Source organism: Carcharodon carcharias, chromosome 30 (assembly GCF_017639515.1).
Source record: "Carcharodon carcharias isolate sCarCar2 chromosome 30, sCarCar2.pri, whole genome shotgun sequence".
In the NCBI taxonomy this organism is placed as follows: domain Eukaryota; kingdom Metazoa; phylum Chordata; class Chondrichthyes; order Lamniformes; family Lamnidae; genus Carcharodon; species Carcharodon carcharias.
The window spans coordinates 29,673,197-29,688,778 of NC_054496.1; the positions used below are offsets into that span (position 1 = coordinate 29,673,197).

General features: G+C 49.7%; 1 protein-coding gene across 4 annotated transcripts in view; it reads right to left on the reverse strand.

The window, feature by feature from the left end:
- Positions 1-15,582, reverse strand: part of pnpla6 (patatin-like phospholipase domain containing 6) — a 187,504-nt gene that overhangs the window by 115,977 nt on the left and 55,945 nt on the right. For all 4 annotated transcript variants that reach the window (XM_041176990.1, XM_041176991.1, XM_041176994.1 and 1 more), the window contains 4 exons: positions 14,173-14,332; positions 10,198-10,278; positions 9,110-9,238; positions 4,209-4,289 (listed from right to left, as the gene is read on the reverse strand). In XM_041176990.1, coding sequence (XP_041032924.1) covers positions 4,209-4,289; positions 9,110-9,238; positions 10,198-10,278; positions 14,173-14,332 — 451 coding nt within the window. The remainder of the gene's footprint in view (positions 1-4,208; positions 4,290-9,109; positions 9,239-10,197; positions 10,279-14,172; positions 14,333-15,582) is intronic.

Consider the following 15,582-nt stretch of genomic DNA (forward strand, 5'->3'; position numbering starts at 1 on the left):
ACCTCCAAGCGGCAGCCCCCAGAGGAAGCAACACCTCCAAGCGGCAGCCCCCAGAGGAAGCAACACCTCCAAGCGGCAGCCCCCAGAGGAAGCAACACCTCCAAGCGGCAGCCCCCAGAGGAAGCAACACCTCCAAGCGGCAGCCCCCAGAGGAAGCAACACCTCCAAGCGGCAGCCCCCAGAGGAAGCAACACCTCCAAGCGGCAGCCCCCAGAGGAAGCAACACCTCCAAGCGGCAGCCCCCAGAGGAAGCAACACCTCCAAGCGGCAGCCCCCAGAGGAAGCAACACCTCCAAGCGGCAGCCCCCAGAGGAAGCAACACCTCCAAGCGGCAGCCCCCAGAGGAAGCAACACCTCCAAGCGGCAGCCCCCAGAGGAACCAACACCTCCAAGCGGCAGCCCCCAGAGGAACCAACACCTCCAAGCGGCAGCCCCCAGAGGAACCAACACCTCCAAGCGGCAGCCCCCAGAGGAACCAACACCTCCAAGCGGCAGCCCCCAGAGGAACCAACACCTCCAAGCGGCAGCCCCCAGAGGAACCAACACCTCCAAGCGGCAGCCCCCAGAGGAACCAACACCTCCAAGCGGCAGCCCCCAGAGGAACCAACACCTCCAAGCGGCAGCCCCCAGAGGAACCAACACCTCCAAGCGGCAGCCCCCAGAGGAACCAACACCTCCAAGCGGCAGCCCCCAGAGGAACCAACACCTCCAAGCGGCAGCCCCCAGAGGAACCAACACCTCCAAGCGGCAGCCCCCAGAGGAACCAACACCTCCAAGCGGCAGCCCCCAGAGGAACCAACACCTCCAAGCGGCAGCCCCCAGAGGAACCAACACCTCCAAGCGGCAGCCCCCAGAGGAACCAACACCTCCAAGCGGCAGCCCCCAGAGGAACCAACACCTCCAAGCGGCAGCCCCCAGAGGAACCAACACCTCCAAGCGGCAGCCCCCAGAGGAACCAACACCTCCAAGCGGCAGCCCCCAGAGGAACCAACACCTCCAAGCGGCAGCCCCCAGAGGAACCAACACCTCCAAGCGGCAGCCCCCAGAGGAACCAACACCTCCAAGCGGCAGCCCCCAGAGGAACCAACACCTCCAAGCGGCAGCCCCCAGAGGAACCAACACCTCCAAGCGGCAGCCCCCAGAGGAACCAACACCTCCAAGCGGCAGCCCCCAGAGGAACCAACACCTCCAAGCGGCAGCCCCCAGAGGAACCAACACCTCCAAGCGGCAGCCCCCAGAGGAACCAACACCTCCAAGCGGCAGCCCCCAGAGGAACCAACACCTCCAAGCGGCAGCCCCCAGAGGAACCAACACCTCCAAGCGGCAGCCCCCAGAGGAACCAACACCTCCAAGCGGCAGCCCCCAGAGGAACCAACACCTCCAAGCGGCAGCCCCCAGAGGAACCAACACCTCCAAGCGGCAGCCCCCAGAGGAACCAACACCTCCAAGCGGCAGCCCCCAGAGGAACCAACACCTCCAAGCGGCAGCCCCCAGAGGAACCAACACCTCCAAGCGGCAGCCCCCAGAGGAACCAACACCTCCAAGCGGCAGCCCCCAGAGGAACCAACACCTCCAAGCGGCAGCCCCCAGAGGAACCAACACCTCCAAGCGGCAGCCCCCAGAGGAAGCAACACCTCCAAGCGGCAGCCCCCAGAGGAACCAACACCTCCAAGCGGCAGCCCCCAGAGGAACCAACACCTCCAAGCGGCAGCCCCCAGAGGAAGCAACACCTCCAAGCGGCAGCCCCCAGAGGAACCAACACCTCCAAGCGGCAGCCCCCAGAGGAAGCAACACCTCCAAGCGGCAGCCCCCAGAGGAACCAACACCTCCAAGCGGCAGCCCCCAGAGGAACCAACACCTCCAAGCGGCAGCCCCCAGAGGAACCAACACCTCCAAGCGGCAGCCCCCAGAGGAACCAACACCTCCAAGCGGCAGCCCCCAGAGGAACCAACACCTCCAAGCGGCAGCCCCCAGAGGAACCAACACCTCCAAGCGGCAGCCCCCAGAGGAACCAACACCTCCAAGCGGCAGCCCCCAGAGGAACCAACACCTCCAAGCGGCAGCCCCCAGAGGAACCAACACCTCCAAGCGGCAGCCCCCAGAGGAACCAACACCTCCAAGCGGCAGCCCCCAGAGGAACCAACACCTCCAAGCGGCAGCCCCCAGAGGAACCAACACCTCCAAGCGGCAGCCCCCAGAGGAACCAACACCTCCAAGCGGCAGCCCCCAGAGGAACCAACACCTCCAAGCGGCAGCCCCCAGAGGAACCAACACCTCCAAGCGGCAGCCCCCAGAGGAACCAACACCTCCAAGCGGCAGCCCCCAGAGGAAGCCAACACCTCCAAGCGGCAGCCCCCAGAGGAACCAACACCTCCAAGCGGCAGCCCCCAGAGGAACCAACACCTCCAAGCGGCAGCCCCCAGAGGAACCAACACCTCCAAGCGGCAGCCCCCAGAGGAACCAACACCTCCAAGCGGCAGCCCCCAGAGGAACCAACACCTCCAAGCGGCAGCCCCCAGAGGAACCAACACCTCCAAGCGGCAGCCCCCAGAGGAACCAACACCTCCAAGCGGCAGCCCCCAGAGGAACCAACACCTCCAAGCGGCAGCCCCCAGAGGAACCAACACCTCCAAGCGGCAGCCCCCAGAGGAACCAACACCTCCAAGCGGCAGCCCCCAGAGGAACCAACACCTCCAAGCGGCAGCCCCCAGAGGAACCAACACCTCCAAGCGGCAGCCCCCAGAGGAACCAACACCTCCAAGCGGCAGCCCCCAGAGGAACCAACACCTCCAAGCGGCAGCCCCCAGAGGAACCAACACCTCCAAGCGGCAGCCCCCAGAGGAACCAACACCTCCAAGCGGCAGCCCCCAGAGGAACCAACACCTCCAAGCGGCAGCCCCCAGAGGAACCAACACCTCCAAGCGGCAGCCCCCAGAGGAACCAACACCTCCAAGCGGCAGCCCCCAGAGGAACCAACACCTCCAAGCGGCAGCCCCCAGAGGAACCAACACCTCCAAGCGGCAGCCCCCAGAGGAAGCCAACACCTCCAAGCGGCAGCCCCCAGAGGAAGCAACACCTCCAAGCGGCAGCCCCCAGAGGAAGCAACACCTCCAAGCGGCAGCCCCCAGAGGAAGCAACACCTCCAAGCGGCAGCCCCCAGAGGAAGCAACACCTCCAAGCGGCAGCCCCCAGAGGAACCAACACCTCCAAGCGGCAGCCCCCAGAGGAACCAACACCTCCAAGCGGCAGCCCCCAGAGGAACCAACACCTCCAAGCGGCAGCCCCCAGAGGAACCAACACCTCCAAGCATCAGCCCACGGAGGAGTCACCACCCCCCAAACATCAGCCCACAGAGGAGCCAACCCCCATACTACCAAACAGCAGCTGCAGTGGGGGCCACATACCACTCCTCCAATTGCCATGACCCAGAGCAGCCCCTTAGGATTTTCCCGTTGCCTATGAGCCAAAACTGAGCTTTCACTCTGGACTTGGCAAGAGGAATGGAAATGAGGAGCCATCTGCTCTCCATGTACAAGCGCAGGACGCTGAAGCTTTATTGTGTATAAGTGACACAGCAGCAGTTACAGCTGCTAACAATAGCCACCACTACCCTTCTCCCACTTTAACATTAACATTTGGTTGAAATTAATGGTGAACGCAACACCCAGGGTGGGTTAGGATGGCTGAATTATATGCTGCGCACTTTTGTCACACATGGGTATGAATCCATTCTGCGAAGTGAGGGAGGCCTTAACTGAATAAATGCAACTTTGTGGTGAAACTCTGCCGACGGTATGTCGCACCCATGCTGGTACTGAGGGAACAGACAGCACTCATTTACTCCTGCACCTTGCACCCGCTCTCAGGTTCCACATCCTGAAGGTCAGCAGTGTGGCTATAAACCTCCATTCTATCACCAATACTCTGTGCAGGTCAATGGCTATTTGGATTCACTCGCATTCAACCACCAAGTCTGGGTGGTGGTTTGGGGGGGGTGGGGTGGAGAGTAGGATTTCCTGCACTAACTGAGCTTCCCATGGGATGGGGAGAGGGTCCCTGAAATCCCACCACAAGTGTGGTGGAAATCCCAGAAAATGGATCGTCTGGGAGTTCCGACAAGGTTTCAAAAGGAGATTGAGAGAATCCCGGGACAAACTTCATGCAGGTAGCTACAGGGTTTCGAACAAAAGGGATGACAGAACAGTCACCTGAATGAAGAGCTCATTGGTCAGGCCTAGATAGTTATGCAGAGCCACGAACGTCACTCTCTGTAGCCGCACCATGATAATCTGGCAGAGAAATAAAGTTAGTTAAACAGCAGCAGGATACCTTCAATATAATTAACCATCACAGACTGAAGAGAGAACAACTTAATGCTTATATTGTGACTCAGGTCATGCTCCTGAATAATTTCAATCACATTAAGAAACCAAAGGCTGTGGCTAAGCAGCTATTTGTTGCAGCCATCATGTCCATCTTACTGGATCCACATTTGCAGATACCTCATGCACTCAAATGGTCTTCAGGCCCATTACTCACCTGTACCACCCCCTTACTTCTTCATGTTAAAGCAAACCTGGAATGAGTAGGTTGTCTTATGAGGAAAGATTAGACAGGCTGGGCTTGCTTCCACTGGAGTTTAGAAGAGTGAGGGGTGACTTGATGGGCAGGGAGCCCAGGGACTTGATGGGGCAAAACCGCCTGCCCATTATCCTTACACATTACCCCCTGCCGCTCAGACCACTTCCTAAACAGATCAATAATTTGCCTTCAAATCCTGAGCTTTAGTCAACAGTTTTATTTTTAAGGGACTTTTCCAAATGTCTTCTGGACATCCATATAAATGGCATTCCCCTGTCCACTACTTTAGTTACCTCTTCAAAAAAATTCTATCAATATTAGGGAATGAAGCTGGGCAAGGGGATGAAGCAGCAGTGGGTGACCATCTTGGAGGTAGTGATCATAATACAGTTAAATTCAACATAATTATGGAAAAGGATAGTTAGAACAGGAATAAAAGTTCTAAATTGGGGAGTAAGAAATTTTACGAAGCTGAGGAGGTGAGCTGGTAAAAATGGACTAGTTACAGCTACTTGAAGGGAAATCAGTGACAGACCAGTGGGAGGCATTCAAAAGCGAGATTCAATGGGCATTGTGTATATATGTCCCCACAAAGAAAAAGGGCAGTACTGCCAAATCTAGGGCCCCCAGGTTATCTAGAAGCATACAATGTAAGATAAAGCAGGAAAAGAAAACTTGCGACAGTCACAAAAAACTTAATACTCTAGAAAGCCTGGAGTATAGAAAGTACAGGGGTGAAGCAAAAAAGGTTATTAGAAAATCAAAGAGAGGAAATGAAAAAACGTTGGCAAGTAAAGTCGAAAATAACTCAAAGATGTTTTACCAGTACATTAACAGCAAGAGAGTAACTAAGGAAAGGGTAGGGCCGATCGGAGATGTACATGGTAACTTGTGCTCTGATGCTGAAGATGTGGGCAAGGTTCTCAAAAGAGTACTTTGTCTCTGTCTTCATTAAGGAGAGGGATGAAGCAGATATTCTAGTTAAAGAGGAGGAGTGTGAAACATTAGACACAATAAGCATAGTGAGAGAGGAAGCACTGGAGGAACTGATATCCTTGAAGGTGAATTGTTAAAGGAAGCCAGGGAGGAAATAGCAGATGCTTTGAGGGTCAGTTTCCAATCCTCACCAGATACTAGCCAGGTACCAGAGGACTGGAAGTCTGTGAATGTTGTACCATTATTTAAAAAGGGTGCATGAGAATAGGCCAAATAATTATAGGCCAGTCAGTCTGACTTCTGTGGTGGGCAAATTATTACAATTAATTCTGAGACAGGATAAACTGTCACTTAGAAAGGAACAGATTTGGTTCTGTTCGGGGAAGGTTGTATCTTACTAACTTAATCAAACTTTTTGAGGAAGTAGCAAGGAGAACTGATGAGGGTCGTGGATGTTGTCTACATGGATTTTAGTAAGGTATTTGACAAGGTCCCACATGACAGACTGGTCAGAAAAGTAAAAGCCCATGGGATACCGGGGAATGTGGGGAGTTGGATTCAAAATTGATTCAGTGACAGGAAACAAAGGGCAATGCTTGATGGATGTTTTTGCAAATGGAAAACTGTTTCCAGTGGCGTTCAATAGGGCTCAGTATTGGGTCCTTTGCTGTTTGTTGTATATATTAACGAGTTGGACTTAAATGTGGGTGGTGTGATTGGGAGATTTGCGATGACACAATAATTGGTTGTGTAGTTGATAGTGAAGAGGATAACTGTTGTCTCCAGAATTATATTTGGTTGAGTGGGCAGAAAAGTGGCAGATGGAATTCAGTCCAGAGAAGTGTGAGGTAATGCATTTTGGGAGGGGGGGTGGGTGCAAAATAGGGAATACGCAATAAATGGGAGGATATTGGGAGGGGTAGAGGAAGTGAGAGATCTTGGTGTACATGTCCACGGGTCACTGAAAGTGGCAGGACAAGTGGATAAAGGTGGTAAAGGAAGCTTCTGGAATGCTTTCCTTTATTGAATGAGGTATATAGTACAAAAGCAGAGATGTAATGATGGGACTCTACAAAACACTGGTTAGGCCACAGCTGGAACTTTGTGTACAGTTCTGGTTGCCACATTTACAGGAAGGATACAATTTCTCTGGGGAGGATACACAAGAATGTTGCCAGGGCTTGAAAATTGCAGCTATGAGGAAAGGTTGAATGGGCTGGGGTTGATTTCTTTGGAACTGAGGAGGCTGAGGGGTGACCTGATTGAAACGTGTAAGATTATGAGGGGCCTGGATAGACAGGGATGCCCTGTTTCCCCAAGCAGGGAGGTCAATTATCAGGGGGCACAGATTTAAGGTGATTGGTAGAAGGATTAGAGGAACAGGAGGAAAAACCAACAGAGGGTGGTGGGTGTTTGGAATTCACTGCCTTGTTTGGTGGTGGAGGCAGAAACCCTCGACTCATTTATAAGGCACCTGGATCTGCATCGAAACCTGCGAGGCTACGGACCCGGTGCTGGAAGGTGGGATTACAATGGGCAGCTGGTTTTTTTAAAATATCTTTTCTTTTTCAGCCTGCACAGACATGATGGGTTGAATGGTCTCTTACAGCGCTGTCATTTTTCTATGGCTCTGGGCTTGCCAGGCATGATCTATTCTTTACAAATTTACACAGCTTCTCTGTAATCAGCTGAAAATTTTCAAGGTGTTCAGCCACTCTATCCTTAATTATAGACCCTGGTGACTTCCTGACTACAGATGCTAGGCTAACTAACCTACAATCCCCTGGTTTTCCTCCCTCACTTTTCTAAAATGGCAGAGCAACATATGCAATTGTCTAGTGTAAAGGAGTGGTTCTCAAATCGAAATTTTGGAAGATTATAGTTTGGACTCTGGCCTCAACACTATCTGAACCACAACACACCCAGAACTCTGTTGTGCACATCCTTTCCTTCACTCCCCTATATCGTCCCATCCCAGTCCTCATCAAATCTCTGTTGGTCCCTTTATCTAAAAACATCCCTGACCTCATCCACAAGTCACTCCGTGACCTGACCCCAGAGTGTCCTTGTACATAGGTCACATGAATCAGCATGCAGATAATTAGGAAGGCAAATGGAATGCTAGCCCTTATTGCAAGGGGAAAGGAGTTTAGAAGTAGGGAAGGCTTTCAGCAGCTGCACAGGACACTGGTGAGACCACACCTAGAGTATTGCATATAGTTTTGGTCTTATTATTAAAGAGGGATATGTAAGTGTTGAAGGTATGAGCTCAAGTGACTCAATTGGTAGCTCTCCTGCCTTTGAACTGGAAGACCCCAGGTTCAAGTCCCACTCCAGGGTTTGTTGGCTACGAGTGAATCCAGCCAGCGGCTATCAGTGCAAGCCCCTAGCCCAGATAAACAGAAAGGGTTAGCAGCAGGAAGGGCATCCCAACTGTAAAGCCACCGGCCAAATCCGAAAACAAAATAACGGGTGATGAAAAGGTGATCAACCAGCTTTGTGGCAGCCCCACCTAACATGAAAAAAGCCAAAAAGGGAAGGAAGGATGTTTGCACTGTAGGCAGTTCAGAGAAGGTTCACTAAGTTAATTCCTGAGTTGCCCTATGAGGAAAGGTTGGGCCTATACCCATTACAGTTCAGAAGAATGAGAGGTGATCCTTAATGAAACATATAAAATCCTGCAGGAGGGGTACACAGGATAGAGGCTGAGAGAATGTCTCACCTCATGGGGGGATACAGAACTAGGGGGCACAGTTTCAAAGTGAGTAGTCTCTCATTTAAGATGGAGATGAGGAGTAATTTCTTCTCTCAAGGTTTGGAATTCTCTTCCCCAAAGAGCAGTGGAGGCTGGATCCTTGAATACATTCAAGGGAGAGTTCAATAAATTTTTGATCTACAAGGGAGCCAAGAGTTATGGGGGACAGGCAGAAAAGTGGAGTTAAGAATGAGTGATCAGCCATGATCTTATTGAGTAAGCAAGCTCGAGGGACCAAATGGCCTACTCCTATTATTTATGTTCCCTGCAACCTTCTCCAAGCTCTTCTGACTCTGGGCTCCTCGGTACTCCTTTCTCTTGCTGTCAAGACTTCCTGTAAGTACAGCCATTAAGTCGACTCATCCCCACACTCTGCACAACACTTTTTAAACCTCCCCCACAGCATCTCATTATGTTTCTCCTGCAAACCCCAACCCCCATCCTCCATTTCCAATGCTTTGTTATCATCATCCCTCATTCTCCCAGTTCAGTTCAACACACTGAGATAGTTTAATACGTTAAAACCTCTACGAAAATAGACACTGCAATAGGTCAGAATACTTGATTCACAATATATGGCTTTGATTCAGGGAAAAGTTTTCAGTTACCTAGATTTGAATAACTAGGGAGTGGGGCTTGACGGTGATATTAAGCTTAGGGTTGAATAGTGAGTTTGTGCTCAGTTCCTAGATGAGTATGAAACATAAGCTGCCTAACCTTACACAACCAGCACTGGAATCGCCTTTGCAAGTTTATAACAGGGAGGGTGTGCGTTTGTACTTGTTTTTGCATTTTTGGAGAAAGGGGTAAAACCCTTTGTTCAGCAATAGCTCTCACCTGCACCACTCTGACCAGACTTTCCGGATACTTCTCAAAAATCGTCTGGAACGCCTCCACTGGTAAGCAAAGCACAGTTGAAACTTCAGCAGCTCGAGCCGACACAGTTTTGTACGGTCGTTGGTGACCCTGAGGCAATTCCAAGAACACCCAGAATTATTTTCATCACCACCAATGTATGGCCCTCCCAGAGAATAAAGGTCGGCAAGTACTTCCACCCAAACTGCAAACCCGAGTGCTCCTGTCACCAAGGAGTCGAGACATACAGAAGACACAGAACACACATTAATTACAGGACACTGGAAATATCAGCTGCTATTGCCTGGCCAGTATAGCTGGATGTCAGTTATTCAGCGATAGATGGGTTTCACTACATTTGCAGATTTTAAGGACTCAAGATAAGATGTTTGTAAGGAACGCACAAATTCTGAACATTCTTACATGTTGGAATAATGATCTGCATAAATGTTGCTAAAAGTTCCCTGAAGCAGCTATATAGGCTATTAAGTGGCCCTATAACAGTGCTGTGGACACCTACCCAATACTCTCCGAGCTCAATGTATCCTGCTGTGGTAATATGCAATTATAACAAACCAACTAGGCATCTCTGCTTCTAGTTTCCTTGCACAAGAGAAAAATGAATCATTACCTGCACATGCTCAGCACCAGCCCTGCTTTCTAGTCTCCCCCAGCTATTTGGCCATTATTCACTCATGAAGCAGTACACTTAATGATGCCTTGTGACCCATCACGTAAGTCTGATCCTGTCTCCACCAAACATGTACACTTCTGGCAAGAATCACACTGTCGCCAGGAGCAGGAAACCAGAGGCCGTTTTACACTGACTAGCCCAGGGACAATCGAGGCAATCGTAGAACCTAGCCCCATCCCAGTAGCCGCACATACCAAAAAATAAAAAAACAGATTTCTGTCACGGCTGAGACTGGTTAAGTCACCACATAACATGAATCAGGCCTGCGATGTCCCTGGGCTAAATAACGCATCAGACCACACAGACCATACACCAACTATGTCCGTAGAGACAAATTTTCACCAATCTGAAAGTATGCTGAAAGGTGGTCACTTACTGTAATAACATCGAGAATGCTGAGTAAACTGTGCACACTATCACCAGGGAAAATCTCCTTTACAACACACTCCTTTCCATCCTGCGGGGAAAACACAGGAGTCAAAAACATGTCTGTGCAGTTGTGGCATTGACGCAAATACATTTACAGCAACTGAATTCCCAAAACTGGAGGCGCAGGCTCCATTCCCAAAGTCAGGACCCACACCATGACAAGCAGCTACAAACACCCTGGTGGTGGTCATGGTTTGGAGGGGGATCAGCAGGATTTATAAGCTGTAAAGTGACACCTTTTTCATATTTGAAGGCTATTTTGTTTTGTGAAAACAAGTCACTCAATGCTGTGCAGAAAGACAGGCCTTTGGATAACAAAATGTCTCCCTCAGTTCTGTGCTGCAACCGAGAATCTTACACAAAGGAAAAATTCCCCATTACTAAGGTGCAAAGCAGGTCGTTCATGGAGGAACTGAGTCTGCTAGAATCACATTGTTCTAGTGCAGAAATGGGTTATTCATTCCACCCTTCAAGTCTTCCCCAGTGAAACATCATTGATACTGGAGGAGATGGTGATGTAGTGGTAGAGTCACTAGACGAGTAATCCAGAGGCCCCGGCTAATGCTCTGGGGACACATGTTCAAATCCAACCACAGAAGCAGGTAGAATTTAAATTAATAAATCTGGCATTACAAAGCTAGTCTACAATGACAACCATCAAAAACCCACCTGGTTCACAACAATGTGGTTGATTCATAACTGTCCTCTGAAATAGCATAGCAAGCTGTTTAATTCAAGGGCCATTAGATATGGGAAAACAAATGCTGGCCTTGCCAGCGATGCCAACATCCCATGAAAGAATTAAAAAAAATTCTCCACCTTTCCAATCTCTCTTCATAAAAACTAAATCCCACTGTTGCTCCACAATCCTAGACATCAATTTCTCCTTCTAACCCTCCACTCGCCCCCACATCCATTCACCCTCTCAACTCACTAGCCCCTCAATTTTCCAGGATCTCCCCCAATCCAATCGGCTGCTTACGTAGTGCTCACTGTCTGCATACACGCCAAGCCCCCACCACACCAGCCCACGCACCCTCCACCCCAACTCCCTCAGTGCACTCGCTCTTGGCCCAGCCGTCCATCCCTGCCCACAGTCCTTAACTTAAACAATTTCACTGTTGTAAAACTCAGTGAAAAATGGGAGGCATAAATTGTGCGAGTAAACCCCCCCCACCCCCACTTCAGGTAAAACGGCATTTGTCAGCGTTTTCTGCTGTTGTTCGTCCTTCGAGGTGAAGATGACAACACTCATCATCTGGAGTGTTTGGTCTGGTTCCGATGGGTACGGAGGTAACTGCCAAGGTCGATTTGCGCCCGGAAGGTTATGTTGCAAACAGGCCAGGATACCACAGATGATTGCGTTTTGGGTGAATTGCTGGCTCGGGATTTCCTCTCCTTGCGTTTTCTCTCTGCCTCTGAAACACGTTTGCTTTCAAAGGAGGCGGTAGTGCTTTTTGCTTGGTTATGCCAGGTGCAGGCGATCACTGCCCCTCATGTTTTCTACTGAACTGGCAGAAAAGTCTTGAAACTTGTTATGATCCTTGACCAGAACCACCCCCCACCCCCCCAACCACCACCAATTTATTGGTACAATCTGGTTAGAGACCAATAACATTTGTTTAAAGCAGACAGAGTTTGAGATTCAAGAAACTTACTAAGTGAATAAAGCTACAAAATTCCACAGGTTTTTGAACAAACAAAAGTAAACTTTACCACACGAGGTCCGAAAGATAAAACAATTTACAATATCTATCTTATACCCTAACATGCAGGGTAAGTAATGAGGTACATGTGAATGAACAGGCAAACTGTGGTCAAACACACCGTGCTACACAGTAAATGCCAAATGCAACCAAAACAGATTCCATGAATTTCTCAACAACCCACCCATATGTCAGTAACACTGAGTCAACCAGTCTCACCAAAACTCTGCCTCTCTGAGGGATTCCAATCTTTACCTTTGAAGATTTTGCCTTGGAATACTCTCTCCAAAAGCAGCCCCAACTTGGAGAGCTTCAACGACAGCCCATCCCGCAGGGTTTCCATCTCGCCTTCTGAGGTTCTGCTCCCCTGGATTCTCAAGTACACTCAAGCACCAACTCGCAAGCACAACTTCAGCTCTCTAGCCGCGCCAAGCGGGACATTCCTGCTCCAAAGGGGTACCTTTGTCCCAACGGCCTACAGCACGATGTCGCCAGCCTTTCACCTGCCTGCTTGGACCTTCAGGGCTTCTCCTGGGCCCTCTTCAATGGTCAGACTCGGGCGGCATCAGCAGCGACCCACCGCCACGGTTTCAGTCTCATCCCCTGAGGTTCCCGAGTACACACCCAAGCTCCAAATTACAGTCACAACTTCAGGCCTTCGGCCACGCCAAGCAGAACGCTGCTGCTCCAAAGGGAAGCAATGGCCTGCTTCACTTAAAGTCTGCTCCCCGCAGCCCTCTCTCTAACTGCAGCCTGTTTCTCTGCTCTTCTCTTTCCCTTAACTGGAAGCCACTTCTGTCCCCTTACCTGAGACTTTTTTTTTGGGGGACCTCTCCCTGTCCCCTCTCCCCTGTTTGGGACCTCTCCCTGTCCTTATCCCTTGTCCCCTGCCTGGAACACGTCCTGGAACCTCTCCTTGACCCCTCTCCTGTTTGGCACTTGTCCCTTGTCAGGGACACTTCCAGGGGCCTCTCCTTGTCCTCTCTCCCGTGTTTAGGGCCTCCGCCTGTCCCGCCTCCCTTGTCTGGGACACTTCCTGGTTGTGGTGCTCCACACCCAATCACCTGATCCGGGATTTTGCGCCCTTCCTTTACCCTCCATGCACAGGCGTGCAGGGCCTGTCCTGGGCCTGAAGTACATAAGGATGCTGAATTGCACATGTGCAGCCTGCTCCTGGCCTGTGTAGGCACAGGGGATGCAAAGACTATCAGGATCTGGAGTCCCTGACCTCTGAGCTCAACACTAAGGTTAAATTTGGGTTTCTTCAACTCTCAATGTAAAATCCTACGCAGACCTAATCTCTCCTGGGAATGTGACTCTAAGATTTGCCCTTTAAATATTAGGTGAAGCTTCGGGCAACACTTAGAGGGAAATAAATGATGTATGGAAACTAGAATTAGAACAGAATGATCTTTCATGATGAGCATGACTCAATGTAGAAAAGTGACTTTCTAGAAGTGAGCCCCTGCACCAGGTAAGGGTGTGGTTCCCAGTACAAGAATCCAGGCTCCTGGACCAGGCAGGGGACCGAGCTGCGCAAAACAGAGTCTCACAACAGAGGAGTGGTCAGGACACCAAATGCCCCACATCCGTCAAAAGCTGGGCGATCACTGCTATCCAGAGACCACACAGCTGGTGACAGAGAAAGGAGGCGCAGAATGGCGGCATTGTCAGGGCACTAAACACAACAAGGTAGGATAGGAGTGATCAACCGTCAGTCAGACAGGTATTACAGAGCAGGGCCATGCCAACAGAGTGCTGCCACGAGACACATGGTTTTTGAGGGCTATGGTGCAGTAGCTGCTCACCAGCAAACAGAAAGCTTTGGACGAGAGACCACAAGCAGGGAACACTGACCTCACAGTGCAGTTCCAGCCCACAGCATCTTCCTGCCACTAGAGTCAAGGCACTAGTTTATCAATGGCACTTTATTTACAATAAAAGTAGAAAGTGTAAAGGGGAAGCAACACAACTGGTGCGGCAATAGAGAGCAGAGCAAGCACATTCGTAAAGGGGGCTGTCTAATCAATCTAATGTGTAGGCTTAGTCGAACTCTGCTTGACATAAACAAAAACAGAATTACCTTGACATATTCCATTTGTACTGAATCAATGAGCTCTTTTATAATTGACTGTACTGAAAAATCAGCTGAACTAATAATCGACAGAAAGCATTGATCAGCCACTTATTTGTGTCTTTTCCCAGACTGGACTTACAGTTCCCATCAGGCTGAGCTCCAGCTTGCCATCCTGTACCACGTAGATGCTGTTGTCCGCCTGGCCCAGCCGGAAGACATACTCCCCCTGCTGGAACTGCTGAAAGACCATGTGCTTACACAGCTCAAGAAACAGAGGCTTCTCAAAATGGCCCAGAACTCTGCAGGGGAGGGAAAGATTAAATAGGGGGCAAAAAAGAAATATTAGACGGATACAATATCTGGTCCTGTATCTCAATTTGGAAGCTGCTGGATGTTCTCTGGAAGATCTAAGGTTTTGGTTAATAAGTGCAATCTTATTGATTGGTGTCTTGTCTAATTGAATAAAAATGTAGATTTGGATCTATTATTGATGTTTTGCATTCAGGCCAAAGTTATGCCTCTCTCCCTCTCCCTCACTTGGTTGCACAGCATTCCCTGGAGCAGATCCTGCTCCCTCCAAATTGGAAGTGTTTCTGAGAAACTCTTCCTTTCTAATTATAAATATTATGGCACATAGCGAACTTGCGCTGGTTCCAGCTCTTCAATTGGAGCGATCCCGATTTCCCTGTCCCTTTCCCCATTCAGAGGGGTCCTGGGTTAACAATTATCCTCCAACCTAGTGAATTGCATGCTGGATTTCATGGAAGCAGAGCCTGTACATCCAATGTGCCTCAAATGATACAAATGGTTCCACAGGCTAAAATTAAATATAGAGTAAACGTAAATATATTGTAAAGAACAGCAGAGAATGACTAAAAGGTTAATCGGGGAAAGAAATTAAAGTATGAGAGGAAGCTAGTTAGAAATGTAAAAACAGATAGCAAGAGCTTCTACAGGTATTTAAAAAGGATAAGAGTAAGTAAAGCGAATTTTGCTTCTCTAGAGAGTGAGAATGTGGGGGGGGGGGGGGGTGGTTAATAGTAGATAATAAGGAAATGGCAGAAGAAATTAACAAATATTTTGCTTCTGCATTCACTACAGAGGATACAAAAAACATTCCAGTAATAGCTTCAAATCAGGAAGTGGAGGGGAGAGAGGAACTTGGTGAAATTACAATCACTAGGGAAGCGGTACTGAGCAAACTGTTGGAGTTGCGGGCTGACAAATCTCCAGGTCCTGATGGGCTTCATCCTAGGGTCTTAAAAGAGGTGGCTATTGAGGTAGTAGATGTGTTGGTGTTAATTTTCCAAAATTCTCCAGATTCTGGAAAGGTTCCATCAGACTTGAAAGTAGCAAATGTAATCTCTCTATTCAAGAAGGTGGAGGAGGCAGAACACAGGAAACTATAGGCCAGTTAGCTTGACAACTGTCCTGTGGAAGGTGTTAGTCGATCAGTAAAGGGGGTTATAGCTGGGTACTTAGAAAAACTCAAAGTAATCGGGAAGAGTCAGCATGATTTTATGAAAGGGAAATCATGTTTAACCAATTT